Consider the following 27687-nt stretch of genomic DNA (forward strand, 5'->3'; position numbering starts at 1 on the left):
GAGAGCGCCAAACTGAAAAGTTGTTTTATTGGTACCATACATGACCATAAATGGCACAAACTATGCAAAAAAAAAAAAAAGGCTTTACAGTGCCCCAGGGGGAGGTGGTAAGTGGGAAGGGTAAAGGTGGGGGGAAGGAGACAAGAGTACACGTCACCAGTTCATGCCGTGCCACAGCAATGGGGGACGTGACACTCGTATCTTTAAGTACAAAAAGGATACAGAAAAAAACGCCCTGTAAATGATAGTATTGACTGTTGTATTGCCTGCTCCCAAGGGGCGAAGCAGGATGGAGCATCTGGGCCCAGTAACACAAAAGTGACCCCTCCCCCAAGAAGATGTTTCAGGTTGATCCAGCTGGGCTCTTCCGGAGGCGAGGAGAATTTCTGGGAATCCAGAGCATGGCTCAGATGGAAATCCATGCCCTCGTGGCAGACAAACCACCGTGGAGCAACGACAGACCAGAAACACCAGCTCTATGGCAAATGGATGGCAACAACCTTGCTACAGAAAATATCCTTGCAGTCAGGAAACAAGTGGGGAAAAAAAGCTTAAGTAAGGCAAAGGGGTGGTTGCCACGACAGTCCAGACAGCGTCCCCTAAATGCCACAACCCTCACCATCAAGTCCATGCCATGAAGTGGCCAAAATACCTCACGCTACTCTGTATGTCTCTCTCAAAGATGGAAAGCTGTGGCTTACACAAGGTTGCATCGAGGCCTCAGTGACATAAAAGGATCTTCTCTCCAAGGCGCACAGAACAAAACTCGAGCAGGAAATGCAGAACAAGGGTGACATCCAAATGCTGGAGAGCAGGGTGGGTGGGGTTTAGGAACAGCTCCTGCTTCCTTGGGGACCTTGCAAGCCCTGTCACTCCCCATCCAAAAGCAGGATGGGTCTGGCTATAAAACGGTTTCCTTGAATATCACTCCATCATGGAGGAAATGACCCTCCATCTTTACAAAACACGCGTTCTCCTCTTCTCCAGAATATGTTTCTTACGAGGTCCTGTCATCAACCCAGTTCCCCACGTTCTGCACTGCTGTAACCTGGTGGCAGTACCCTCTGAAATTTCGTTCCTCCCAAGAAGGATGCCCATCACAATGAACACCCCCAACCACACTCATTAGGGGCGCAGGGTGGGGCGGGCGGGCGGCTGCATTAGTGAGAACACAGTGAAAGAACAGTATCATACACACGGCCTACAGCGCAGAAATATACAAGCACGAGGTACACAAACCCGAAAGGGGGGTGGGGTGGTAGAGAAGGGGAGAGCAGGGGGAGCAGCACACACAAGTTACACAGAAGGGGCAAAGTTGGGCAGCCATGCTGTCCTCAAAGGATCGTATAAAGGAAGTCTGCAAAGTCTCTCCTTGGTTTGAAGCTCTCGGAACTGTATATAAAAACCAAGACTCCCAATTGGTAGACAAGCCTGTACAAAAATCAGGATTGGGGAAAACAGGGAGGGAGGGCAGATTCTTTCTTTTCTTTTTTTAAATTTACGATTTTAATAATAATATTTGTTTAAAAAAACAAACAAAACCAAAGTACTGGGGGAGGGGTGAGGATTGCAGTTTTCTGTAGAAGCAGCCGGGGCAGAAGGGTGGCCCGATGCCCAAGGGTCAGACTGGAGGGGATTTGGGCCCTCCCATGTCCGCTGCAGGGTAGTTTTCTAACCACATTCTAGGAGACGTCAAAAAAAACAACAACCCTCCACCCCCCCCCCCACGTTGGTTTTCTGGATTCTTCTGGCAGAGCGGGCATAATTGCACTGCCACACCCGCAGCAGCCAGGGGGGATTGCTTGAGGCCTGTCCCACAAGGATCCCAGCTGCCCCCAGCGCGAGTCATAACGGTGTCTACTCTCCTGCTAGAAGGGAGCCCCCTGGAGGTCAAACATGGAACTGGACAAATATGCTCAGGCTGGAGGTTCTGTGAAATCTCCTTAAGCACTTGGCCCCGCCCCCCTCCAGAAGTGTACCCTGCCAATCACGCAAAGCTGTCCGGCTCCCAGGGGCTGCGTAATGAACATGGGACACCATCCCACAGCAGTGCCACTGGCGATGTCTGGGGCTGTGGACACAAGGGGTGGGGTGGGGAGGGAGAAGAAATTAAAACTCTGCTGGGGCTAGAGGGAGATCCAGGCTCCATCAGGCCCAGGGCCCCAAGTCTGCCCGAGGGGGCACAGCCAAGAGTGCAGACGGCAGGGACTTGTGGCCAAGCCAACTGGAGGCAGGCAGGTGGGCAGGATGGTGCTGCAGTGCCCACCGGCCCCGATACCTAGCCAGCCAGCCAGCCAGCCAGCCACACTTCTTCACAAATTGTCCAGGTAGAACGGTTTCGACTCAGTCCGTGGGGGCACCAGCCAAGTCAGGTCAAGGCCTGGCTGGGCAGTGGGTGGGGGGGCTTTACTGCGATGCTTGCGACGTCGGATTCTCAGACTTGCTCTCCTGACTGGAGGGGGGCTTGCTGTTCCAGGGGCTGTTGGCGCCCAATGCGGGAGAGTTGTTGAAGCTGTCCTCGTCATCAATGCCATTGGCGGCGTCGAACTGCGTGTTCTCCAGTCGCGTGATCAGGCGCTCGTCCTCGTCGCCAAACTCCCCGCCCATCAGGGTTGGCTCGCCCACCACCATCACATCCTGAGGAGGGAAGAGGGTCCCGAAACATAATCGAGGTGGAGACTGCCCCGACTGACCCCACAAGGCTCCAGGGAGCCAGCGGTCACAAAACAAGAATGTTCCCTGTCCTCCCCCCCAGGATGGCCCCCACTTCACTCGCTCTCTCCACCTCTAGGCACTGTACCCGTCTTCCCCAACCTGGCGCCCTACAACTCCCATCAATACCAGCCAGCGTAGCTATGCTGGCTGGGAATGGTGGGAGTTGAAGTCCAACACAGTGGAGGGCGCCAGGCTGAGGGGGGATGCTCTGCTGCCTTCCCAATTTGCCCCCCTCCTCTGCTTGGAATGCTGCTGCTGTCACTCCCCAGTTTCAGCCATGGGTTTGGGTGCTGGTAGCCATTTGCCATGTTCAGGGATATCCTGGGATACTGGGGAGACACGGCCTTCCAGTTCTGACCCAAGGAAGGACAACCTGGATGGCTCAGGACCTACTGTTAGCTCAAGTGGAGAAAGATTGCCCTCTGACTGTGCCTGAACATAGGCAGCATAGGGATGAGGCATTTTGCACCCCAGGAACACAGAATCTCCTTCCTGATCACAGAAGGTGTAGCTGTGGCAGCAACGGGACCAAACCGTGCCCCAAATGGTCTCAGCATCTTCAAACCAGCTGCTGCACTAAGGCACAACTAAGCCATCTAGCCCCCATCATGCCATAGGGCAGGGGTGGGGAGAAGGTAGATCGGGATCTATTGGGAGATCTCTGGATGATTAAGGAACATAGGAAGCTTCCGTATGGGTCCACCTAGCCCGGTATTGTCAACACTGACTGGCAGCAGCTCCCAGAGGTTCAGGCAGGAATTTTTCCAGCCCTACCTGGAGATGCCAGGGTTTGAATCTGGGACCTTCTGCATGCAAAGCAAGTGCTCTGCCACTGATCCACAGCTCCCTTGCAGTACATTGGTTTATCTGCCTCCCAGTTGTCTAGCAATAGCGGCAACTAAAAAGCCTCCCACACCCCAAATTAGATGGCTGAAAAATAATGCTTGTGGGGGAAAGCAGGAGATCTGAAAGCATTTGCGAGCTTGGTTCTGGTACTGATCACAAATTCCTGGGTTGAGCATATGCTCAGAGGCATCCTTTCCCCTGAATTCTTACCACAGATCCACCAGCCAGAGCCGCTATTTCGCATCTGGCTCCGGCTGACAGACCTCAAGGTTCTAGCAAAACATGAAGTAGGTGATCCCACTCGCCTGATGCCTGGCCAGCCCTGCTGTAGGGAGCCCTGCCCAGCTTTTCTGAGGCTGCTCCAGCCGCATGGAAACAGGTCCCATGCAGGAGGAGTTCTCAGGTCGAAGAGACAAGAGAGAATGAAAAGGGGATGCTTACAGGTACCTGACTGGAGAGGGCGAAGGTGCTGGCTGGGCTCTTCTTCTTGCTGTTGCTGTTGTTGGTGTTGCCACCACCGGAACTCATGGTGCTGCCACCCGACATCTTCCTTTTCCGGCGCTTGCTGGGTTGCTGGCGTGCAGGCTCAGCTGGGAAGGTGTTAGCAAGGGGAACACAGGTGAGACATCCGGACCCCAGTAAAAGAAGAAGTCTGGGTCCCCCAATTGCCCCAAGCAGCAACTCATCTGCTAGGCTGAATGTTCACTGGCGCACTCGCCTTTAACCTGCCTCAACAACCCCCACTTCTCACTCGCCAGGTGTTTTTGCTCATGCCACGTTAGATAGCCAGTGGCAGGAATTCTGGCCCCAAGATGCACTCATGAAGGCCGGTATGGAGATGTACCACAATACAGACTCTGCTAGGAGTTGCAAGCCATAGAATTGAAATTCTCCTAGCACCCTCTGGTGGGCTTTATAAGAAATGCATCCGACTTGGTGTTCAAGCCACAGGATGCTTTATCATCAGGGATGGGCAACCCAGCAGAGGGTTTGGACTACGACTCCCAGAATCCCTGACCACCAGCTCTGCTGGCTGGGGCTGATGGGAACTGCAGTCCCAAACCTCCAGAGGGCACCAGGTTGCCTACCCCTGTTTTATCATAACCCCAGGCCTACCCTGCAAAGCTCTCACCTGGTGGCGCTACCATGCGTTGCCACTTCTGGAAGAGGCATGTCTTGAGGCAGTCCCGGGGACTGAGGCTGTAGGTCTTGTGCCGCGACATCAACTCCTGCATTGGTTCTAGGATTACACAAAGCTGGGAGGAGGACGGAAAGAGAGAGTTAGATTTTGAAAAACAACAACAGAATCTAATTTATTATGACGTAAGCAGACAATGGTCTGTGGGACCTGGTCTGAAACTGGAGACAGGTTAACCTGAGGAACAGAGGAATGTTCTGGCAAGATAAGCCATCCCCCAGCGTCTGATAGTAAGGCGTGATTTTCATACCTAAATGTATTTACACAAACTTGCATTCCTTTGCACAACCCTCAAATCTACTTTTCCTGTTGCTCTATCTGAGCACAGCCTTCCTCCCATGTACCTGGAGTCTTGCTAGGATCCAGCCCTTCACACAGCCATGGAGATGCAGCTCAATTACCTACCAACTCTCTGCACTGCCACTTCTGAGAAGGGCCAGCTAGGGAGAAATATGCTTGCTTTTATTTATTTATACCCTGTCTCCTCAAAAGCGTGAGACAGCTTGCGAGATATGAAGTTATATTAATCTATATCCTGATAATACATACATAGTAACATTATTTCCCCCAATGACATTTTTGAAAGTGGGCTTCCTGCTTCTTTCTGAAGACTAAGAGGAAGGTGCCCTAGGGAGCTTGCTCCATAGCCTCACAGGCACTTACTCGGAGGTAGTTGAGCGTGGAGTTTGAAAGTCCACATCGGGTGATGTTCTTGGACAACTGGTCCAGCATCTGGGGATCTTGCGCCTGGAGTGAGAATGTTAGGGGGAGAAACAGAAGAGTTAAACAAGAATATATCAGCAAATATTGTGCACATCAAACACCAGAAGTGTCACCCTTACCCTTTAACATTTTATAGCACGGAGATGGGGAGGGGAAACCAAACCAGACTGCTTGCCTGTAAAGGATGTTTAAGTGGTCATCTGTGCAGTCCCATTTATGAGCTGTATGCCTCTGCAGGGCCAATTCCAGGGACACACTAGAGCTCTAGCCAGGGAACTGGTGCTCTTCCTCCTCCCATTAAGAAATGTTTAAAAATTACCTGTGCATGTTTGGAGGGACAGGATGGGGGCCTTCCTACTCAGTTCCTTTGCCACTGCCATGACAAGGTATCAACTTCAGTTAAGTGATGCTTGCAGCAAGGAAAGGCAGTAAGGTTATGTGACTGCGCAGGCAAACAATCAGGTTTTTTCTTCCATGTATTTTGTGCTGTCAAACATGTGCAGATAGTCAGACATTGCCACTTGAGGGAGGGGCAGAAGTCTAGCTTCTCCCTAGCTAAAATCCCAAAGCATTCTTAGAGCTGGCAGTGTGCAGGTTCAAAACGCACAGGTGGAACTGCGCGGAAACCGCAAAGCTGAACTGTGGTTTACATTAATGCTTTGCAAACTTTCCCCAGTTAGGAAACTCACTCCTGATGGAGATTTGCCAGGCTCCCTTTCTTTTTATTTTTGGTCAGCAGGTAAATAACGTTTCTATTTAACTTGGCTCTTAAGAAGTGAGCTGTGGTTTTACGGAGATTAGTCCTGCTATTTATTCTGTTCTCTTGCTGCTCTTATTCTTTGTGATTATCAATATTTTAACTGATTATGTAACTTTAGTGTTGGTCTCTATTTGTATTTTGTATTATTCTACTATAGGCCACTTTGATTATTTTAACAGAAAAGCAGGGTGTAAATCTTTCTAAAAAATATAAAAAATGTTGCTAAATCTGAATTAGAACCTCAAGTTTGGGATTCAACCTAAGGTAAACAATTTGGGAATTTGGAATTCTGAATCCACTTCTGCCCTTCTGCAGCAGTGGCTGGCTTAGTCCCAGAGGAGGTCAGTCTACGAAGATCCAAGTCTCAAGAACCAACAGGGGGGGGGGGGGACCTCAGTAGCACAATGCAAGCACAAATAACAGAATGCATCTGACCGAACCTATGTGACATAGGGATGGCTGAACTCACCTGCCACCGCCTCGCTCCCCACTCACCAGACCCCCGCCAGCTGTCCAACCCTATTTGGTGCATGGGGTGAGCTGCCAGATGGTCTGCGGGTGCCTGCTGAGCTGTGCGCAGCATCCCACCGCCCACAACCCACCATTTCGTGGAAAATCATGGGTAAGCTATAGACGTAAAACGCGATTTTGCAGATAATGGCGGCCATATATAGCGCCATTTACGCACCATTGCAGGTGTGAATGGTTTAATTAGACCATTTATGCCTGCAGTGTTGCGTAAATGGTGCTATTTATGGCCATCATTATGGGCAAAACCGCAATTTATGTATATGGCTTACCCGTGATTTCTTGCAAACTGGCAGCTTGCAGGGTGACAGGATGCCATAAACTTGCCCATCTTGGCACATGCTGAGTCGGGCAAGCTCAGGGTTCCACGGACTGGTGTCTGGGGGGACAAGTGGATGGATGTTCACTAGATTCCACTCTTCCTCTAGATTTCCGCAACATCCCTAGTGTGAAAACCCTCTACTTCTGATATCTACTGACCCTCTACTTCCTAGAGCATCTAGTAAGTTAGTACCCTGCTGGGCAACCTGAATAACCTTATTTCACCTTATCTCGCATTTTTACCCTCCAAAATACAACCAAAACCTTAAGCTCTTTTTTCAAATAGGCTAACTGGTTCCAACTGGCGGGGTGTTCTGATATTTAACTTAAAGTCATTAGGACGGTGAGTCCAGCCACTAAGCAATTTTCTGATTTGCTGGGTAGACTACTGACATCAGAAATGGAGGCTATTGCAAGACTGGACAAAACAAGAATCAAGTCTCTACTAAGAGGCCAGGTTTTACTGAATTCAGATTCCTGTAAAAGTGTTAGCTCACTTCTTCTACAGCCTTCTATGTACCATCTAGATGGAGGTGAAGATGCTCTCTCTCAGACCATCCTCTCTGCAAGGAACTCTGCATGTGCTCGGGAACCCAAGACCCTTCCTGGCATAACTGCTTAAACCAAGTCAAGCTACTTTAATGGCTGGTACCAAGCATTGGACTCACATGCATAGCAAGGATGCTGCGGGGAATGAGCTCCCGGTGCTGCCGGATGCTGAAGTGCCACGTCTTTATTCTCATCATGTCATCAAACATGAACTCCAGGTAGAGGCGGCCCTCCACACATACCTGGGCAAGAGAAAAGCAAGCAAATGGCCTTGAGGTTCAGGTGAGCCTTCTCCACACTGTAAGCAAGCCACCTCTTCCCTTCCAAACAGGGGCTCTTTACAGGGGTCCATAAGGAATGGCTATGTATGAGCTACTCTCAGCAGCAATTCAACACAGGCAGCGGGGCGAGGTAGGGGATCACTGCTCACTCTCACCTGGGTGAACATGGGCTTGCCATGCTGGGTAACCATGGTACACTGGTCACAGTCGAGGGACACAAAGTTGTTATGGAAGGATTCCTTCGGGTGCTTGAGGACATAATACAGCTCGGTAGCACCCCCTTCAAAGATGCTGCGAAAGTAGCGGGGGATCAGGGTGCGGCCAATCGCTAGACACAGGGAAAGAAAGGGGGAACAGAAATCAATTACATTTCAGCCTTTGCACTACAGATTCAGGGTTACTACTGGGATAGGCAGTTCTGGAGATGAGAAAGCTGAAGACCTCTCTCATGAAGGCTCCTCCTCCCTCAACTGTCACCACCAGCAGCCATTCCAGCAGGCTGTACTGAGGGAGATGAGAGGGGGAAACAGGGCCACTCCACCAGCCCTGCTGAAGGACTTAATTTTTCCTCTTCCCTTCTCATTCCTTTTTCTTTGTGTGTCATGTCTTTTTAGATTGTAAGCCTGCATACAGGGATTATCTTGTTTTACTCATTATATCTAAGCCACTCCAGGAACCTTTTAGACTGAGGAGTGGGATAAAAATCCTTTTAAAGAAAAATAAATCAAACAATCTTGAACACCCAGTGGAACTGCAAGTGGGCTAGATGAAAGCTTACACAGTAAGACAGCAGATGAAGTATTTAAACCAAAATGTAGAACAGGTCTGGAACTAGGTTTTAAAGGGCTCTGGGCAGACTGCCCACAGCGGCCTGCCAGCTTGAGGGCGTACTGGTTGCCTGTCCACAATAATGGCAGTGATAGCAGAGCTCAGGACTACACACCTGGACTAGCTGACCCTGCTCCTGGCATGCAGGGCTACCCACCATCCAGTCCTTGTTGCAGTGAGGGAACTGGAGAAGTAGCTGGACAGTAGTGATGACTGATGCACACCTGAACTCCTTCGTGGCCCCACTGCAGTACGCCAGCACCATCCCCAACTTACGCATGTTGGTGGCAAGGCTGGCATAATTAAGATTGTGGGGCAGGCACGTTCATCTGTTCAGCTCTGCTCAGCACTGCCTGCCTGCCCCCTCCTCTGCCCTGGGCAGGCGACTGGCAACAGAGCTGGACCAGTCAGCAGCTGGGGTAAAAACCAGCAGTTGCCCCAGTAGGTGGCACCAGGCCTGGAGTAAAACCAGCAACAACATTTCCTGTGACAGGAAGTGACCTCAGAGTAAAGAGCAGTTGGAACTACAAACAAACAACTGCGTTCTCCTCATATTCAAGGGACAGCAGAAGTTCAGGGAAGTGCCTTACACTTTTGAGGCTGCCTAGAAATGAAACAGGTCATTGACAAATAAAGGACAGCTTTCTAGGCATGGCTTGTCAGCAGGGTGGGAGAAAAGGCAGTGAGAGTAGGCTCTGAGCTCACACAATAATGGAGTCACTATGATAAGTGCCAGGTACTGTAATAATTTGGCCTCTACAAAGATATGCTTTTAAGGCCTACTTGGACAATGGCATTCGAACCCATGTCTCTAGGTGAGATGGGGAATGGGTCAGATTGCTCTAAATAGAGATAATGCACACTCTCACCTTGAAACTATTTGCCTGTCTTCCAGAATATGGTGTATAAAAGGGCGAGTGCTGGTGTGTTGCTATGCACTTCAAAGATACAGGGCCCAATCTTTCCACTGGATCAATGGAAAATGTTGTTCTAAGCTTAACTGCCATGTGGAGGAGGGATTTGGTGGGGTGGGCACAGTACACAGGGAGGGGAGGATTAATTCTCCCTTCCCAACTGCGATTCCACCAGGACATCCCACCCCCTGCATGGCAGCTAAACATAGGAAAAAAATTCCTATTGGTACCAATGGATTTCTCCCCCTCAGTTCAACTGCCACTCTGGGGGTGGGGGTGGCATTAACCTTTCCCTCCCTAACTGCAACCCCCCCCCCCCAATTGTCCCTTGCAGTTAAGCTGAGGAAAAAATCTTCTATTGGCACCAATGGACACTTAGGGCTCCAAGAAACAGATTCAGGGCCAGGTAAGGCCCCTGGGTGTGCGTGTGTATGCATGAAAGGCAGCCAAGCAATATAATTAATTAATTAATTAATATTGACCATTGTGACCCTGAAACCTGCCACTTCTTTAGTGAGAACTAAAAAGTATCTTGGAAGAAGTATCTGATCTTCCCAAATAGGGATGAAAATGCTTCAAAATGTTTCAAGTAGTTACTATCTTTATATTTTTTAGGCTAAAAGATTTCAGTGTCTGCTGTGTGTGGCTTGAACATATATTCCATTTTCAGTGAATATGGAAGGTATCCAAAAGGAAAATCTAACCAGGTGCCTGTTTTGGAAGCAGGGGGAGGGGGAAGAAGAGTCAAGCAAATGCAGCATTTGCTTCATACTAATTTGGATGTTGGCAAAGTTGTGTTGCTTTATTAACCTAGTTGTGTCTGTATCTAGGAAGCACTCCAAATCCATTTGGATCATGGAACATGTATCTACTACCATGGAGGAAAATCAAGAGAAATTTCAGCCAGCAGAAATGCCTGAAAACCTGCCCTACTTCACCTCTGGCAGGTCTCGTGTTCCAGCTGGGAATCCCATGGCCACTGAAGAGGTACACAGAGGGGGAGAGTAGAGCGCCTAAGCAAGGCCATAGAGGCTAAGTCTCTGTTAGGAGGGAACTGGGCTCCTGCACAGCTGCTGTAGGAAACTGTGGGATGCAAAATGAATGGTGGGTTTTTATAGCTGAGCAACCAGTATATGTCCCTTTCCCAATAACCAAGGGCAGTATCCAATCAGACGCCAGCACTAACATAAACTACACTGCACTAGTGTAAGGGACCTTTATTGAAATGCCAATAGCATTAGCTGGACCAACATGATTCCCCAGAAAACCCATCGTACCAGTAAATGCTATTGGCGTTCTGCTAGAGGTCCCTTAAGCTGGTGCAATGTAGTTTATATTAGTGCTACTGTCCAACTGGATACTGCCCCATTATTCCCATAGTGTCTGAACTATGCAGTAGATTCTTCTGGAGTCTCCTCCTCAGGAGGACTGGAAGGCAAGGGAGTCTGATGGAGCTACACCAACTGTGAACCAGACCCCAAGCCCACAGGCAGCAGAAAAAACAGGGCCCACTTCTGGAGGCTGGAGAACACTTTGAAGCACCCAGCCCAACATCCAGCCCTTTGCAACATCAGCTTCCGAAATGAAAGCTGGCTCCTGAATGCAGGACAGTGGTGCACATCAGCCACCCTGTAGGACCCACCCTAGCTTGGGACTTACTGTATCTCTTTGGTCCATCTTCCAAACAGAAGGTGATTGTTAACATAGCATCATCCTCAAAGAACTCAGTGGTGAAGGCATCCCACCACAGATTGTCACATTCCTGTAGGCACAGAAGAGAGGAGCATTACCTATGGGGATGGGAGAACCTAAGCTAGACCCCCACCACCTATACTCCAAAGGCAGCCAAGAAAATGGGTTTAAGAAGGCTCTGTTGACACCCCAGGCTCCTTTTCCTTCCCCTACTAGGGTGGCAGTACCTCCAGCTTCAAAAGCATGGAATCTACCCCGCAACAAGCTTCCCCCATCCCTTCTCCCAATTCAAACACACTGAACCCGCGGAACTATACCTCTGTCCAGTTTTGCAGCCGCTTATTGAGCTCAAATATCCTGTAGTCTGTCTGGTTGCCATATGGTGTGTGCCTCCTGTCAATCAACCACAGCAATTCAATCAGTGAAAGAATCATTTATCCAGGAAGTTTAAGTGTGCAGAATGTATGACTATTTTGTTATTCAAATTTTACAGACAGGGACACCCGCCGCCCCAGTGCCATCCAGTGAGTTAATGGCTGAGCAGAGATGTGAATTCAGCTTTCCTACATCTGCGTCTACCCGCTAGATCATATGAGTTTCTCCAAGAGGGATGGGGGGTGGGCTGGTTATTACTGCTCTTAGATTCAACTTTAGTGCATGTGCCATTAACCACATCTTTGAATCCCCATGCTTGAGATTCTCCTTTATTTTTGAAACATTGGAATGCCCTCTCCATGGGGGTATGACTGGTGCCAAAGTTACAATTTTTTTCAGTACTAGCTGAAAACGCAACTATTTGCCTATGTATTTTAAAGTTAGTATATTGTTTAGTCTGTTGTGCTTCTTTTTAGCTGCCTCTAGATTGTTTTATGGTATTGATTGTTGTTATGATTACTTTTATTCACGTTTATTGCATATCACCCTTGTATCTGTGATAAGGAAGGCTGGCCTAAAAATATTTTAAACTAACTATCTAACAGTAACTTTGGGGGACCCCCTAATCAAGATCAGGACTGTGCCATAGGGGGAGGCAGCTTTACTCTTCCTCCCCACTGGTTAAAATTGCCACGCATCCCATTCAAGCTGTTATTTGTACCAAATAGAGGAACGTCTCTGCAAATGGCAAGTGTCATCTTAGAAGTTTATACAGCTACTTGTATTTGTATTAAAAATACATTATATCTGCCATTATATCTGATCAATGTCTCTAGATGATAAAATGGTTTTAACCAATTAAGGCTGCAGTCCTTTAACCACTTACATGGGAGTATGCCCAAATGAACTCAGAGCGGCTTATTTCCAAGTAAACATGCATAGGATTGTGCTGCAAATGTTCCAGCTGTAGCCAGAAAGTGTCCTGGGAGCGCTACGTTGCATGGATTTCCCTGAACCATGAGAGGGCAGTTTCATATACATACACCCTGGATCCTCCTTCTCAGCTTCATTACACTTCACTTCCTCCTACCTCCCCCCCGCACACAAACACACAGAAATTCCCTGTCAAAATGGGGAATTCTGTATACATCCAAAAGTGGCCCTGGTGCTTTATTATCATCCAGTAATTTAATAGTATCTGTTACTTCTTTTACTGGCACAGGTTCATCCACGGCCTTCTGATCTTCATAGATTAATTCCGATTTTTTTATTTTAAATACAAAGCTTTTAATCTCATGTTTGCTTGGGTTATCTCATCTCTGTTACATTTTATAATTATTTTATAAAACCCCATCAGGAGTCTTAGGTAGTTCCATTCCACTTTTCATGGGGTGGGGGGAATTTGTCTCTTTTGTTGTTGCTTCTAGCTGACAAGCCAGTAGGTTTCCAAGTTTATTACCCCCACTCAAATGTTCTTTGTTTTGTAAAATTACTTTTGAATCAATTTTATTAGTATCAGTAGGTTCTAATTGCTTTCTACCATCAGCATTTGTTTAATGTCACGGAAGAAGTAGTTCTCCTACATTCCTTTTCTGACTCCTATCAAAATGGGGAATACATTTGGTATGTATTCCCCGATCTGTATTCCCTCAAAGTGCACACATAAATACAGCATGCAACCTTACTTTAATGGTTCTGTTTGGGTGAAGACAGACATAACATTCTAGGTATGATGGAAGTGGCTTGAACACAGATCTTCTACCCTGAAAACAACGGCCTTGGAGTGCTGCAAAAGATTCCTCAAAATCACTTCCACTGCGCACGCAATGTTGCATCTGTCTCTGCCCTTGTATCAGCACAGCTTGTCAGAAGGAAGAACAACGCAGACTCTTACCCAATCCCAGGCTCCAGGTACGTTGGTGGATACATAGGAGTCGGTCTGTGGAGAAATAAGCCGGCACAGAACACAATGATCAAAGCCCCAGCCAGGCCATGTCGTTACATTCAGAGTCTAACCCAGAGAGACAATTTTGCAAGAGGGCAGGAGGGTATGGTTCTTCATGCGCCCTCATCATCTATTTACATATCCCTTCCATTTTATGTTTAACATTCTTCTTACTTTTAAATCTCTCTGCTCTTTCTGTGGTTTACTTTCTTTCATGCCTCTCTCTTTGCATTCTCCGCACCTCTTATTGTGACCTGCTGCAAAAACCTTGCCCTCGTGTAGTATTTCTTGCTCGTGTCCTCTTTTTCGTGCTGCATGCAACTTCCTCCCTCCCAGTATTCATCAGGCTTCTTCCCCCATCTGCTTTTTAAGTACTTCTAAAAAGCTGTTCCCTGTTTCATTTTCCAGCTCGGTCTGTATTATTTTCCTTTCCATGATGCTATTTGACCCTTCTTTTCCGCTATTACTTTGTAACAGTTTCCCCCAACTTGGTGCCTTCCAGATGTACTGGCTTATAGCACCCACCATTACCAGCCAGCATGGCCATGCGCTGTAGCCCAACATATCTGGAGGGCAACAGGCTGGGGAAAGCTGCTTTTATAACCTAAATTTTCTTATTTCAGCTCCAATTAGCCCCCCTTCCCTTTTCTCATCTTAATTAGAATGTAATCCTGTAGTGGCAGAGACCTGTTTATCTTAGTTTTCATACAATGCCTAGGACAAATGCTCCTGAACAGCCATCCTTGCCTTGGGCATCCCAGATTTTGCATACTATTCCACATTTCACATTTACACCCTCCATTTCATTCTTCTCTGCCAATGCATGATGAATTACTTCCTTAGCCTTACCAGCTATCAGGGTTTGACTTGATTAGCTATTAGCCGCACGACCCATAACCATCTTTTTTTGGGTAGTATGGAGGCCTATGGGAGTGGGGAATCTCTGAAGAACAGCCAAAACATAACACAGGTAGCCCAATATGTTTATTTACCAGTGTTGCTTCTTAGTAAATAATGGGGCAGAATACCGCCAACATGCTTTTCCTTATATCTCCACAAATAAAACAGCTAGAGTGAGGATGGGGAACGTGTGGGTTTCCAGATGTTGTTGGGCTCCAACTTCGATCAGCCCCAGCCAGCATAGCCAATGATGAGGGATGATGAGAACTGCAGTCCAACAACATGTGGAGGCCTACAAGTTCCCCATCTTTGGGCTAGAGACTTCTTTTAATACAAAAAATGAACACTCGACATGCAGAGGCGGAGGCTCCCCCCCAATCTCTCAGTGGTTGCAAACTTGATACCATTTGGTCTTGTGGGCATGCACATGCCCAGGCCAGTACATCTGGAAGGCACCAAGTTGGGGAAAACTGTTACAAAGTAATAGCGGAAAAGAAGGGTAAAACATGCTGTTTCCTGCCTCCCAGCTGAGCAGAGCAGAGCAGAGCAAGCTGCTCCAGCTGGTCCAGGGACTACAGAAGCAAGCAAGCTCCCAGACGGCGAGTGACCAGAGTGAGTGAACAGGGGGAGCAAACAGGAGTTGGCCAGGGGAGTTCGGCAGGGGAGGTCAAGGGGGAGGCCCCTAACATTTTTTTTTATTTTTTAACTAACTTTTTATTTTCATTTATTTGTCTTGTAACACACACTTCCACACCAGTCGGACTCTGCTTTTAACCTCTACCGAGCAGAGGAGCAGGCACAGGCTAGTCTAGAACAATCACAAAGCTAGACAAAAAAAGGGAAAAGGGGCTATGGAAGGACAAGACTCTCCAGTGGTGGTGACCTGCAAGGTGTGTGCCATGTTTGTTTTCTTGCCTGAGAACAACATGGCCTACACCTGCAACAAGTGCAAGTTGATTACGCTGCTGGAAGAAAAATTAAGTGGACTGGAGCGGCGACTGTCAACCCTCCGGGGAATAAGAGAACATGAAGAGTTCTTGGACAGAATGGGGGAACTACAGCAGCAAAGGGAAGACCAGAAGCTTGAACAGCAACAGCAACAGCAAGATGAGGCAGAAGTGGGAAATGCTGAGGTGAAGAAAAATGGAGTAGAGGATACTCCTTGGAAAAGGGTGACAGTTAGGAGAAGAAGAACTAGACGCCACTCTGCACCAGTGGAAGCAGTGGAGCTGTGGAACCAATTCCAGGTACTTGCGGATGAGTCTGGAGGACAGCCTGCAGAGGAAGAATCACAGGGGAACCTATATGAGAGTGAGCAAGAGGCTGAAGGTCAGTCAAACAGAGGCGATGAAACCAAGGCCTACAACAACAAGAAGAGAAGAGTGGTAGTAATGGGAGACTCCTTGCTGCGTGGGATCGAGACCCAAGTATGTCGCAAAGACCTGTGGACTCACCAGGTATATTGTCTCCCGGGAGGACAGATTAGAGAAGTGACTGAAAGGTTGCCTGCACTCATAAAGCCCACTGACAGGTATCCCTTTCTTCTCGTCCATGTGGGAACAAATGATACCGCCAAGTGGAGCTATGGAGAAATCACGTCAGACTTTGAAGTTTTGGGAAGGAAATTCAAGAACTTCGGGGCCCAGATAGTTTTCTCATCCATACTTCCAGTAGTTAGAAGAGGGATAGAAAGGGAACGAAAAATACCCCGGGTGAATGACTGGCTACGAAGGTGGTGCCGACGAGAGAGATTTGGATTCTGGGACCACAGGCTATACTTCCTGGAAGATGGGCTGCTGGCAAGGGATGGGCTGCACCTCACAAAGGATGGGAAGAATGCGTTTGGCCACAGCATGAAGAACTTCATCAGGAGGGCTTTAATCTGAATCCTACGGGGAAGGGAGATGTAATGTTGGGGGTAACAATGGACGTAGGCGCATGCACTGCAATGGAGAGAACAGCTCTGATAGCGCCCAATAATAGTCTTCAGACACATGTAGGAAGAAAGCCAGACTATGAAGCACATGGTCTTCGATGTCTATATACTAATGCCCAGAGTATGGGAAACGAACAGAACGAACTTGAACTCTTAATACAAGAGGGAAATTATGACTTGATAGGTATAACTGAGACTTGGTGGGATGACTCTCATGATTGGAATACAGCAATTGAAGGATATAACTTGTTCAAAAAGAACAGGAGGAACAGAAAGGGAGGTCGGGTTGCACTGTATGTGAAAAATACATATCTCTGCACAGAAATACAGCAGGATGAGCTTGGTAGCCCCATCGAGTGCATCTGGATCAAAATAAATGGAGCAAAGAACACAAGGAACCTGGTGGTCGGAGTCTACTACCGGCCACCCAATCAAGGAGAAGAAGAGGATGATACTTTTGAAAAGCAAATAGCCAATATTTTAAGGAAGCATGATGTAGTAGTAATGGGGGACTTCAATTTCCCCGATGTTTATTGGGAGACAAATTCTGCAAAACATGGCCCCTCCAGGAAATTCCTGTCTTGTGCGGCGGATAACTTCCTCCTACAGAAAGTAGAAGAAGGAACTAGAGGATCAGCTATCCATGACTTGATCCTAACCAACAGAGATGACTTGGTGGATAAAGGAGCAGTTACAGGAACTCTGGGGGAAAGCGACCATGTTGTACTTGAGTTCTTGGTTCTAAGGGAAGCAAAAGCCGAGTGTAGTCAAACGCGTACCCTGGATTTTAGGAAAGCTGATTTTAATAAACTCAGAACAATGATCAGTACGGTCCCATGGCAAGCGACACTAACGAGAAAAGGAGTCCAAGATGGGTGGGAGATTTTAAAAAAGGAAATTCTCAAGGCACACTTACAAACAATTCCAACAAGAAGAAAAGGTAGAAGACAACAGAAGAAGCCAATGTGGCTTCACAAAAAGCTTAGAGATGACCTGAAAACAAAAATGGACACATATAGGAAGTGGAAAGAAGGCCAAGTAACAAAGGAAGAGTACAGGCAGGTAGCCCAGAATTGCAGGGATGGTGTCAGGAAGGCTAAAGCTGAGAACGAGGTGAGGTTAGCGAGGGATACTAAAAGCAACAAAAAGGCTTTCTTCAGCTACGTGCATAGTAAAAGACTGAGTAGTTGTTCAGCTATTAAATAAGGATGGCAAAACGATAACAGATGACAAAGAAAAGGCAGAGGTGCTCAATTCCTACTTTGGCTCAGTCTTCTCGCAAAAGAGGGTCTACGATCCCCCTGGCAAAGGCGAAGTACAGGTTGAAGGGGTAGGATTGCAGCTTGAGGGTGATAGGCATATGGTCAAGGAACACCTAATTACTTTGAATGAGTTCAAATCTCCAGGGCCAGATGAACTGCATCCTAGAGTAATAAAGGAACTGGCAGAAGGACTCTCAGAACCGCTGTCTATTCTCTTTGAGAAATCACGGAGGACGGGGGAAGTGCCAGGTGACTGGAGGAGGGCTAATGTTGTCCCTATCTTCAAAAAGGGTAAAAAGGAGGAACCTGGGAACTACAGACCAGTCAGTCTGACATGAATCCCTGGGAAAATTCTGGAGCAGATGATAAAGCAATCCATCTGGAAGCACCTTGAAAACAATGCCGTGATTACTCAAAGCCAAGATGGATTTCTCAAAAACAAGTCCTGCCAGACGAATCTGATCTCATTTTTTGATCAAGTAACCTCCCCTGTGGACTGTGGGAATGCTGTAGACATCATATACATCGACTTCAGCAAAGCTTTCGACAAAGTGCCCCATGATATCCTGATGAGCAAACTAGCTCAAAGTGGGCTAGATGAAACAACGATCCGGTGGATCCACAGTTGGCTACAGAATCGGACTCAAAAGAGTGCTTATCAATGGGACCTTCTCAAGCTGGGGAGAGGTAACGAGTGGGGTACCGCAGGGCTCAGTCCTGGGCCCAGTGCTCTTCAACATTTTTATTAATGTCTTGGAGGAGGAGGTGCAGGGAATGCTGATCAAATTTGCAGATGACACAAAATTGGGAGGGATAGCTAATACTTTGGAAGACAGAAACTAAATTCAAAGTGATCTGGATAGACTGGAGCGCTGGGCGGAAAACAACGGAATTACATTTAATAGGGATAAATGCCAAATTCTGCACCAAGGAAAAAGAAACCAAATGCACAGTTACAAGATGGGGGATACGTGGCTCAACAACACTGCAAGCGAGAAGGATCTTGGAATCGTTGTCGATCACAAGCTGAATATGAGCCAACAATGTGATGTGGCTGCAAAAAAGGCCAGTGCTCTTTTGGGCTGCATTAATAGAAGCGTAGCTTCCAAATCCCAGGAAGTACTAGTTCCCCTCTACTCAGCACTGGTTAGGCCTCATCTGGAGTACTGTGTCCAGTTCTGGGCACCACCCTTTAAGAAGGATGCAGACAAACTGGAGAGGGTTCAGAGGAGGGCATCAAAGATGATCAGGGGACTGGAAACAAAGCCCTATGGAGAGAGACTGAAAGAACTGGGCATGTTTAGCCTTGAGAAGAGAAGACTGAGGGGAGAGATGATAGCACTCTTCAAGTACTTGAAAGGTTGTCACAGAGAGGAAGGCCAGGATCTCTCTCGATCATCCCAGAGTGCAGGACACGGAATAATGGGCTCAAGTTACAGGAAGCCAGATTCCGGCTGAACATCAGGAAAAACTTCCTGACTGTTAGAGCAATACGACAACGGAACGAATTCCCTAGGGAGGTGGTGGGCTCTCCCACACTGGAGGCTAGAGTTCAAGACGAGGCTGGACAGCCATCTGTCAGGGATGCTCTGACTTGGATTCCTGCATTGAGCAGGGGGTTGGACTCGATGGCCTTGTAGGCCCCTTCCACCCTACTATTCTATGATTCTATGATTCTTGAGCCTGGGGAAGAGGTTGAGCATGCTCACTGGTAAAGCTGGGGTGGGGAGAGATGACATCATAGCCAGGGTGGAGCACCTGCTTTGATTGCAGAAGGTCCCAGGTTCGATCCCCAGCAACAGGTACGGTGAGGAAAGAATCCTGCCTGAAACCCTGGAGAGGTGCTTCCAGTCAGTGTTGACAACAGTGGGCTAGATGGAACAAGGGTCTGACTTGGTGTAAGGCAGCTTCCTATGTCACCCCCCAGCAGCTTAGAGACTCTGGCCTCCAAGGCTCATGAAGCTGGCCATCTCTGCTTTAGATAGATGCCCCCCATTCTGTTTCGGAGCTTTCTGCCCTTCCTTCCTTACCAAGAAGCTGCTCTGCTTTTGCTCTTACCCTTCTCTTACGTCCCCTTGCTTTGCAAGTATTTGCAGGCTGTTCCCATGGCCCAGCTTCAATGCTAAGTGTTAATCTACTTTGGAGCCAGGCACTGCAGAGACTGGCCCCTGTCCCAAAGCTCCTGCAATAAAGATGGTTGTATTTTAAGCCTCACAGCCATCTTCACTCTCCCTCGCCACTGAAGAGCAGAGCATCATTGTAGGTCTGTGGGTCATGGAGTAATTAGCCCATATCCTAGGTAATGATCATGCAGCTCAACTGCCATGGAACGTGATGCCCTTGAAACTAGGGATTTCAGAGGAATTCACCCAGGGGGTGGAGCTCGCCAAGGTTTCATCAGCTCAGCCCCCCAGACTACAGCTCGCTTCCCCATGAGCTGGCCCGACTCTAAGTAGATCAATTTGGGCCAGCTTGTGGAATGTCTCGTTCGTTTGTTTTTTCTGTAAATAAAAAGTTGTGCAAATTCTGGCTGCGATTTTGAGTAACTTGTGCAAAATGCAGCTGTAATTTATTTATTTATTTATTTATTTATTGCATTTATACCCCGCCTTTCTCCCTCTTGCAAGGAACTCAAGGCGGCTTACATTATCCTCCTCCTCACCATTGTATCCTCACAACAACAACCCTGTGAGGTAGGTTGGGCTGAGAGTCTGTGACTGGCCCAAAGTCACCCAGTAAGCTTCCATGGCCAAGTGGGGACTAGAACCCGGATCTCCCGGCTCCCAGTCCGTCACTCTCACCACTACACTACACTGGCTACACTGGCTATTTGTGCAAATTACACAAATTATAGCTGCAATATGCACAATTTTCTATTTATGAAAAAAAAAAACATGGTAAAAGTTCCCAAATTTCAGGAAAAAATCTGCAACTTGGCTTGCAAATGTGAGCTGAACCAGGCAGGCAGTGGGAATCCGTTGGGCCCCAAAAGGGCCAGATTTGCAAACGATGGACAACCCTACTTGAAACTTGCCTGCTATAGAGTAAACACTTATGGCTCCAGATGAGCAATTCTCAAACCATTTGCAAGGGCACACCAGCATGCCCAGAAAGAACAACTAGCATGCCATGAGAAAGGCTTCTATCAGCACAAAGTAGCTGTTCCCAGTGATGGCTGCCTGCTGTGCCTCTGTGCGACTAGCTGCTCTGGGCTCTCCTCTTTCCAATCAAGACTGGCTCATGCAGAAACACAGGTGGTGGGCTCCTCTGAATGCTGGGGAAAGTAAACCTTTTGCAGAAGGTTTCCCCGATTTTAAATTCCTAAAAAAATTAAGTGAACCTCAGCTATGAAAAATAAGGCAAATACATCTCTAGAATGAAGTGTGGGCAACAAGGACAGAAGGAAACCACATATGTGCTTGTCTTATCATTTAATGCAGGGATGAAGAGGGTGTCTTTCACCATTTTGGTCCCCAGACTTCAGTAACCCTGGTATCTCATAGACCTCACAGACTCCATGTCAGGAGTGGGCAACCTTATTGCCCCCAAGGCAGGGGTGCAGAACTTCTTTCAGCCCAAGGGCTGAATTCCATTTTGCAAAAACTCTCGGGAGCTGCATTCCAGCGATGGGCAGGGCCAAAGGCAAAAGGGACAGGCAAAAAATACCAGCATATTTTAGCCTGAAGCTCTAACTATCTTAGGAGAGGCATTTCAACCTTTCAGAATGGGGGAAAAACTGCACAAAAGCCAAGAAACCACCAGATGATCAGTGGTCAGGCGAAGGGTGTGTGGCTTTCTTGGGAACCCCAGAGGGTTGGATTTGGCCCCTGGGCCTGAGGTTCTGCACCCTGGGGGCCAAATGTCAGCAGTGGGCATGGCTGGAGCTGGGAGTGGATGGGGCCTGGGCTCCCCCCCCCCACAGCTTTCCTCCTCCCTTCACACTCACACACACTCCCCCCTTCTCAGCACACAGGTATCAGAAGGTTAAACCTTCCCTCTTGGCACACTGAGATTCCATCACTCCCTACTCCCCAGCTGATCAACACTGGAAAAAGCCAAGAAGCATAGCAATTGGGACGCTCCTCAGCTGCTTCTAGCACTAATCAGCTGAGCAGCAGGGAAGGGGAGGGGCTTGTTGGCCACACTGAAGTTAGCCAAGGGTCACATGTAGCCCCTGGGCTACCCAGATGTGTCAAACTCCAATGATTTCATGTTTTCTGATCTGGAGAACAGAGCCCCTATGTTGGCTGATGGCTGCCAAGGGCCTAACTCACAGATGGATGGAGGAGGAGGCAGGTTTGGGATTTACTTGGCTTTGTTTAGGACTCCCCCAGTCTTGCACCAAATGGCCTTGCACTTACCCGACATCTCGATCCAGCATAGTGCCCGGGTGGAAGGGGGGAAAGGCGTTGCCGTTTGGGGGCTCCTTTGGAGAGTACAGCTTGAATGACTTAGAGGAACAGCCTGGAGAAGAAAGAAAGGAAGAAGAAGGAAGGGTGAGGGCATCAATCAGTGACTACAGACAAGAATGACACAAAAGTAATTTCATTATGATGCGACAGCTGCTTTGGCATCCATCCCACTACCACACCAGCCTGGACCCCAAGTTCTCCTAAGTGAGAAGTTCCACATATAAATTGCTAACAGGTCATCAGGCAGAACTCAAAAATGAAGACAAGATGAACTGACAGTACCCTCCCAAAAACTCCACTCCTGCCACAGTGCGGCACTGCATTTTCCAGGCCAGAGGAATGCAGCACAGTGCTATGGCAGCGGTGCTTCTGGATCTGTCTTCTAATCTTCAAGAGCCAGAACTGCAGAGAGAGACAGGCCAATAGCTGTCACAACAGTGTTCTGTGGTTCCCCAGCAAAGGAAGCATAGTGAACTACTACTACAGATGCATGTACTCCTCCCTTCTGGTGTAAAGCCACAAAGAGGAGTTAAGTAGCTGTCATGGCACATTGATGTGCATTGTTTAGCCGTGGAAGCATAACACTACACTATAGTAGCTTTACACCACACCAAGGGCAGGGGGGTGGGGAGGAGAGAAAGGATGTACAGAGACGAACCACTGCCCAGTGCAATGCTGTGTGTGTTCCCCAATTAGGGAAATGTGCTATGGTAGGAGGAACCTGCTTCCAGGAGGCAGATGAATACCCTCTTCCAGTCAGATTTGCAAGGGTGCTTCCAGCATCAACAAGGAGGCAGCACATTCAGAACTGATGGAAATAAAAGGTGTCAGGGCAAACCCCCACCAAACATAGAATCATAGAATAGTAGGGTTGGAAGGGGCCTACAAGGCCATCGAGTCCAACCCCTGCTCAATGCAGGAATCCAAGTCAGAGCATCCCTGACAGATGGCTGTCCAGCCTCATCTTGAACTCCAGCCTCCAGTGTGGGAGAGCCCACCACCTCCCTAGGTCATTTGTTCCAATGCCATATTGCTCTAACAGTCAGGAAGTTTTTCCTGATGTTCAGCCGGAATCTGGCTTCCTGTAACTTGAGCCCATTATTCCGTGTCCTGCACTCTGGGATGATTGAGAAAAGATCCTGGCCTTCCTCTCTGTGACAACCTTTCAAGTACTTGAAGAGCACAGAACCCTGTAGCATCTTAGAGGCTAAGAAGGTTCTTGTGGCATAAGCTTTCATGGGACAGAGTCCACTTCATCAGATGCACAAAGTGTTCACCTAAGTGGGCAGGTATATGCACCGGAGCATAGGGAAGGCCAAAATGTCAGGCAGTGCAAGTGACAGGAGTAAATATGTTGCAATACTATGCAGGGCACAAATGACAACAGAATCTGATCTAATTAACAGAAGATCCAGTGAGCATGGGTGTAACCCACTCCCAGCAAATAGCCACTGGTGATGAACAGGCATAGGAAGGAAAACACTCAAAGAGGGACAAGAACTCCCTACAGCAAACTAGCCATTCCCAGGGATCGTTGAGCCTAAGTTCCTCAAGTGTCAAATTTGCTACTCAGTTCCAGTTCACTGGCTTCACATCCATCTCCCCTTTGATTTTTTTAAATTTGGCTTTAAGTATTTATTTATTTAATTTCTATACCACCCAATTAAGTGCGGTGCCATTCAGGTCTACTACAGAATGTCCTGGAAGACCCCTCCACTCACTGGTTTCTGAGTTTTATTACCACCTCTAATGCCCAATTTGTGTACTATTTACTCTCTTGCACAGAGACTGATCAGTTTGGCCCATACAAATGGCAGGAGAACAGTATTGGCAACTGATGGCATTAGAAAGTGTGCAGGTGAACAAGCACTAGATCAAGAGCGGACCAAAAGGCTGCATGCTCAGTTAAGATGGGTCTGGGCTGGAGACTGGCAGACCATGCCGCTCACTCCCCCATACAAACACATACTTGGCCTCCCCCCCTTCTCTCTCTCTCTCTCTCTCTCTCACATACACACACACACACTCGGGGAGGACTGGTACACATGTAAGTCATGCTGCTTGGCAGCCTGTGTGGAGTACAATTTTCATGGGGAGATGACAAATGGGGAGACCCCTCCATGCACCATCCTCCCCATCGCAATCACTCTCCCACAGCCCACCATTCAGCTGTGGGTACCTACACAGGTCACACTAAAGACATCTGAGGGCCATGTATCCTACATGGTACAGCTGATGTTGCTAGAGTAGATTTCAGGACAACATTGGGTGCGTAGCTCAGTTAAGACAGGTCACTGTTGCTGGCAAGTAACTACTTCAAACTGGGGGACCATCTGTAAGTAGGGACAAAGCTATAATCTAAGGCAGGGGTGCAGAAGCTCTTTCAGCCCAAGGGCCAAATTCCATTTCAGATCAGCTCTTGGGGGACACATTCCAATGGTGGGTGGGGCCAAATTTAACAAAACATACCAGCACATTTTAGCTTGAAGCTCTGATAGCCAGTAACTAAACCTTAGGAGAGGCATTTAAGCCTTTTAGAAGGGGGGAAAAACATGCAAAAGCTAAGAAACTACCAACGATCCGTGGTTGGGGGAAAGAGGCGTGGGCTTCTGGGGAATGCTGGAGGGCCTGATTTAGCTCCCAGGCCTGAGGTTCTGCACCTCTGATCTAAGGGATGATCTAATGGAAGGATCGTCCTCCAGCATGGGCTGTAGATGCTTGATGATTCTTGGAGGTCTTTTAGCGGCTATCTATAGGTGACAAATGGCATTCTGTTTCTTTTTCTTCTGGGCCTATCTCATAAGTAGGCAACTCCTGGATTCTCATCTAGCTCTGTCAATTTTCTTTTTCACTTCCCCAGGTGTGTGTTATAGTTTTAAGGATCCTGCAGATGTTGCTCTCAGTCAGAAGGTACAGAGCAAATGCAGTTGTATACTGTAGGGTGCAGCTATAGACAATGGATCATGTGGCATGCTCCAGATAATATCCAGAAATGTGTAGGTATGGGTGGAAGTCAGCTGGTTTCCTGCACAAGGTGGTGTGTATATGCCCCTCATATAGTTGTACCGGGATGTCCAGAGATTGGACTTGCTGCATGGAATATTCCAGACTTATATTAGTAGTGGCGGCAGTCAGACTTATATTAGTGGTGGCAGCAGTCAATCATTGAAGGCCTGGTGGAATGTGTCAAGGGCCTTTTTCTGTCCCATTTAAGCTAGGCAAAGGGCTAGAGCTACAAGGCTGAGAGGGTAATTCATGGAGTTGTTGCTTCAGGACTCAGCAGCCAGGGACTGACATATTTTTATAGAGGGCCCCTGGAGCTGCTCGAGGCCAGGATGTATAGCATGCATAGGGCTCTTGACTTGTCCTCCCAAATAGCCCTGATGTATGCACTGAGCCAATGGACCTGAGTTTTGACATAAACTGGTTGCCACTCCTGTGGTCTTAGAAATGATGAAGGGAGGGAGTATTTCTGGAGGGTGGGGTGTTTTCTGGGAAAGCAGCTTCTGGCTGTGTATTGAATCCCCAGGGTTCCCATTTGTGCTAGGGACCACACAGGATCGTGCTCCTCCTCCTCTTCAGAGGAAGGCTCATTGGGGCTGAGTCTTGGCAGGTTCTGACAGCTTCCCCAGATCCAGATGATGAAGATGCTATCCATCAACGAATCTCAGGGCAGGAGTAATACGCAATAGGAGCTGAAGAATTACTGTTTTAAGTAAGTCATGAAGATGCTGGCATACTATGGAGCAATACAAGTGAAATCATGGCAGCACCACTGATACAGACTGTCCCCAAATCCAGAACAGTTGTGGGACAAATTGGTAAAGCTACACAGCCAGGTTAGCATCACCAGGGGTAATATTCCTGATGGTTTATAATCTCTCTTTGTGAGAGATGTTAGCATAGAGCAGCCTTCCCCAACCTGGAGCCCCCAGATATATTGGACTACAACTCCCATCATCCCAACCAGCAAGCCATGCTGGAGATGATGGGTATTGTAGTCCAGTTAGGAAGGGCTGGTGTAGAGTTCCCACATCCATGGTTACCACAACGGTGTTTTCTGGGAGATCATCTGTGGGGATCAGTTTCCGCTGGAACTCTATGGCATTCCACAGTTAACTGGAACTAACTGGTGGCATAAGGCCCAAGGATAGAGTCTGCACAACCAGGTAACTCTCCTGTGAGAGTGCCAATGGCCATGACAATGAGGTGCCCAGAATTAACAATTTGTGGATTTGGAGCAGCAGATAGAAGACCCCTAGATCAGGCTCTTGAGGCTTTTCTGTGTAGATTTGTTCTTGTACTCCTAGAGAAAGGTGACTCAGTTCCTTTTGGTGTTCCTCAGTGGGGTCTAAGGATAGCAGCTTGTAGAACACGGTGTTGGAGAACTGTTCTCGGCCTCCTGCACGTAAACCCATTTGTTTATGATGACCACAGTACTCCCTTTTGACTATTGTGCAGGGATTGTTTTGAGCTTGTGGAGGATGTTTCATTCTGCATGGCTGAGATTATAGGACACGTGATCCTGCTTGCTGAAAATCTCAGCATGAGCACAATGATGGAAGCACAGTGCAAGAATCTAGTCTGATCTTGTGACTGTCTTCCTGAAGCTCTGAGAGAATAGTCGTTGTGTGTGGGTACACTATTTAATGGTGAGGTGGAAGTGTGCCCTGGTGTCAGGGATAACAGAAATAAGCATCCAGGTCACCGCAGAACTGCCCCATGTGTATGGATATGATGGGAGCAGAAGCACAGTTCCCATGGTAGGACATACTCATCTATCAGTATGTGACAAATTAACAATAATGCTGGGTGGGCTGTGGGTCACACAGTAAGGACACCTTGAAGGATGCACATGCTTTGATAGCGTAGTGGCCTTTTTCTGCAGAAAAGTAAAGTGCGTGCTGTAGATGGCTTGCCTTGCTTTCATTTGAAAAGTCTTGCCAAGTGCAAACATGTGTGGAATGTTGTTGGCTCTTTATGTAATGCTCCAGTTCCAAGACCTTGTTCCCATCCCATTTGCTCAATTGGCTTTGCAGTTTCTTCAAGAAAGGGATCAGGAAGAATAAAGTCTTAGACTTGGTCTACATATGCAACGAGATGAGGTAGCAGAATGGAATGCACCATTTCAGAGCACAAGTGGTGGGTGATGACATTTTTGAATAGTGCCCTACATTAAAAAATAAATAAAAACCACCGTCCCTGCAAGTAGAAAAACAGTCCAGCAGACAAGAGCCATGGGCTAGAAACTTTCTTCCTGCTATGCTAGTTTTCTTTAGACAGGGTTTTTTTTTAATATGGAGAAGCATTTAAACATTGCATCCCTGACTTGCAATTTGGAGTGGTATGGTTCTTTATACTACCTCATTCTGTTGCATGTGAAGACCCTGCCTCCTTTAAGCCCAGAGGGGAGCAACAATGCACAATAAAGGCCAGGTACAAACACTTTCTGCACCAACGCAAGCAAAATGTAGACCAGCCTTCCAGATGTACTCCACTACA

The 27687-nt window shown here is 47.8% G+C and overlaps 1 protein-coding gene across 4 annotated transcripts in view; it reads right to left on the reverse strand.

The window, feature by feature from the left end:
• The window catches only part of LDB1 (LIM domain binding 1), an 86496-nt gene continuing 58809 nt past the window's right edge, over positions 1 to 27687 (reverse strand). For 2 of the 4 annotated variants that reach the window (XM_084846573.1, XM_084846575.1), the window contains exons 2-11: positions 22135 to 22237; positions 13625 to 13669; positions 11673 to 11748; positions 11323 to 11425; positions 8077 to 8249; positions 7760 to 7882; positions 5423 to 5506; positions 4694 to 4817; positions 4003 to 4151; positions 1 to 2637 (exon numbers count right to left, since the gene is read on the reverse strand). In XM_084846573.1, coding sequence (XP_084702699.1) covers positions 2407 to 2637; positions 4003 to 4151; positions 4694 to 4817; positions 5423 to 5506; positions 7760 to 7882; positions 8077 to 8249; positions 11323 to 11425; positions 11673 to 11748; positions 13625 to 13669; positions 22135 to 22237 — 1211 coding nt within the window. In that variant the 3' untranslated portion in view covers positions 1 to 2406. The remainder of the gene's footprint in view (positions 2638 to 4002; positions 4152 to 4693; positions 4818 to 5422; positions 5507 to 7759; positions 7883 to 8076; positions 8250 to 11322; positions 11426 to 11672; positions 11749 to 13624; positions 13670 to 22134; positions 22238 to 27687) is intronic. The other 2 variants (XM_084846574.1, XM_084846576.1) reach the window with 2 other exon arrangements.

This window comes from Heloderma suspectum, chromosome 3 (genome assembly GCF_057233095.1).
Source record: "Heloderma suspectum isolate Gila_16-S chromosome 3, 16-S_ref, whole genome shotgun sequence".
NCBI classification, from domain to species: Eukaryota; Metazoa; Chordata; class Lepidosauria; order Squamata; family Helodermatidae; genus Heloderma; species Heloderma suspectum.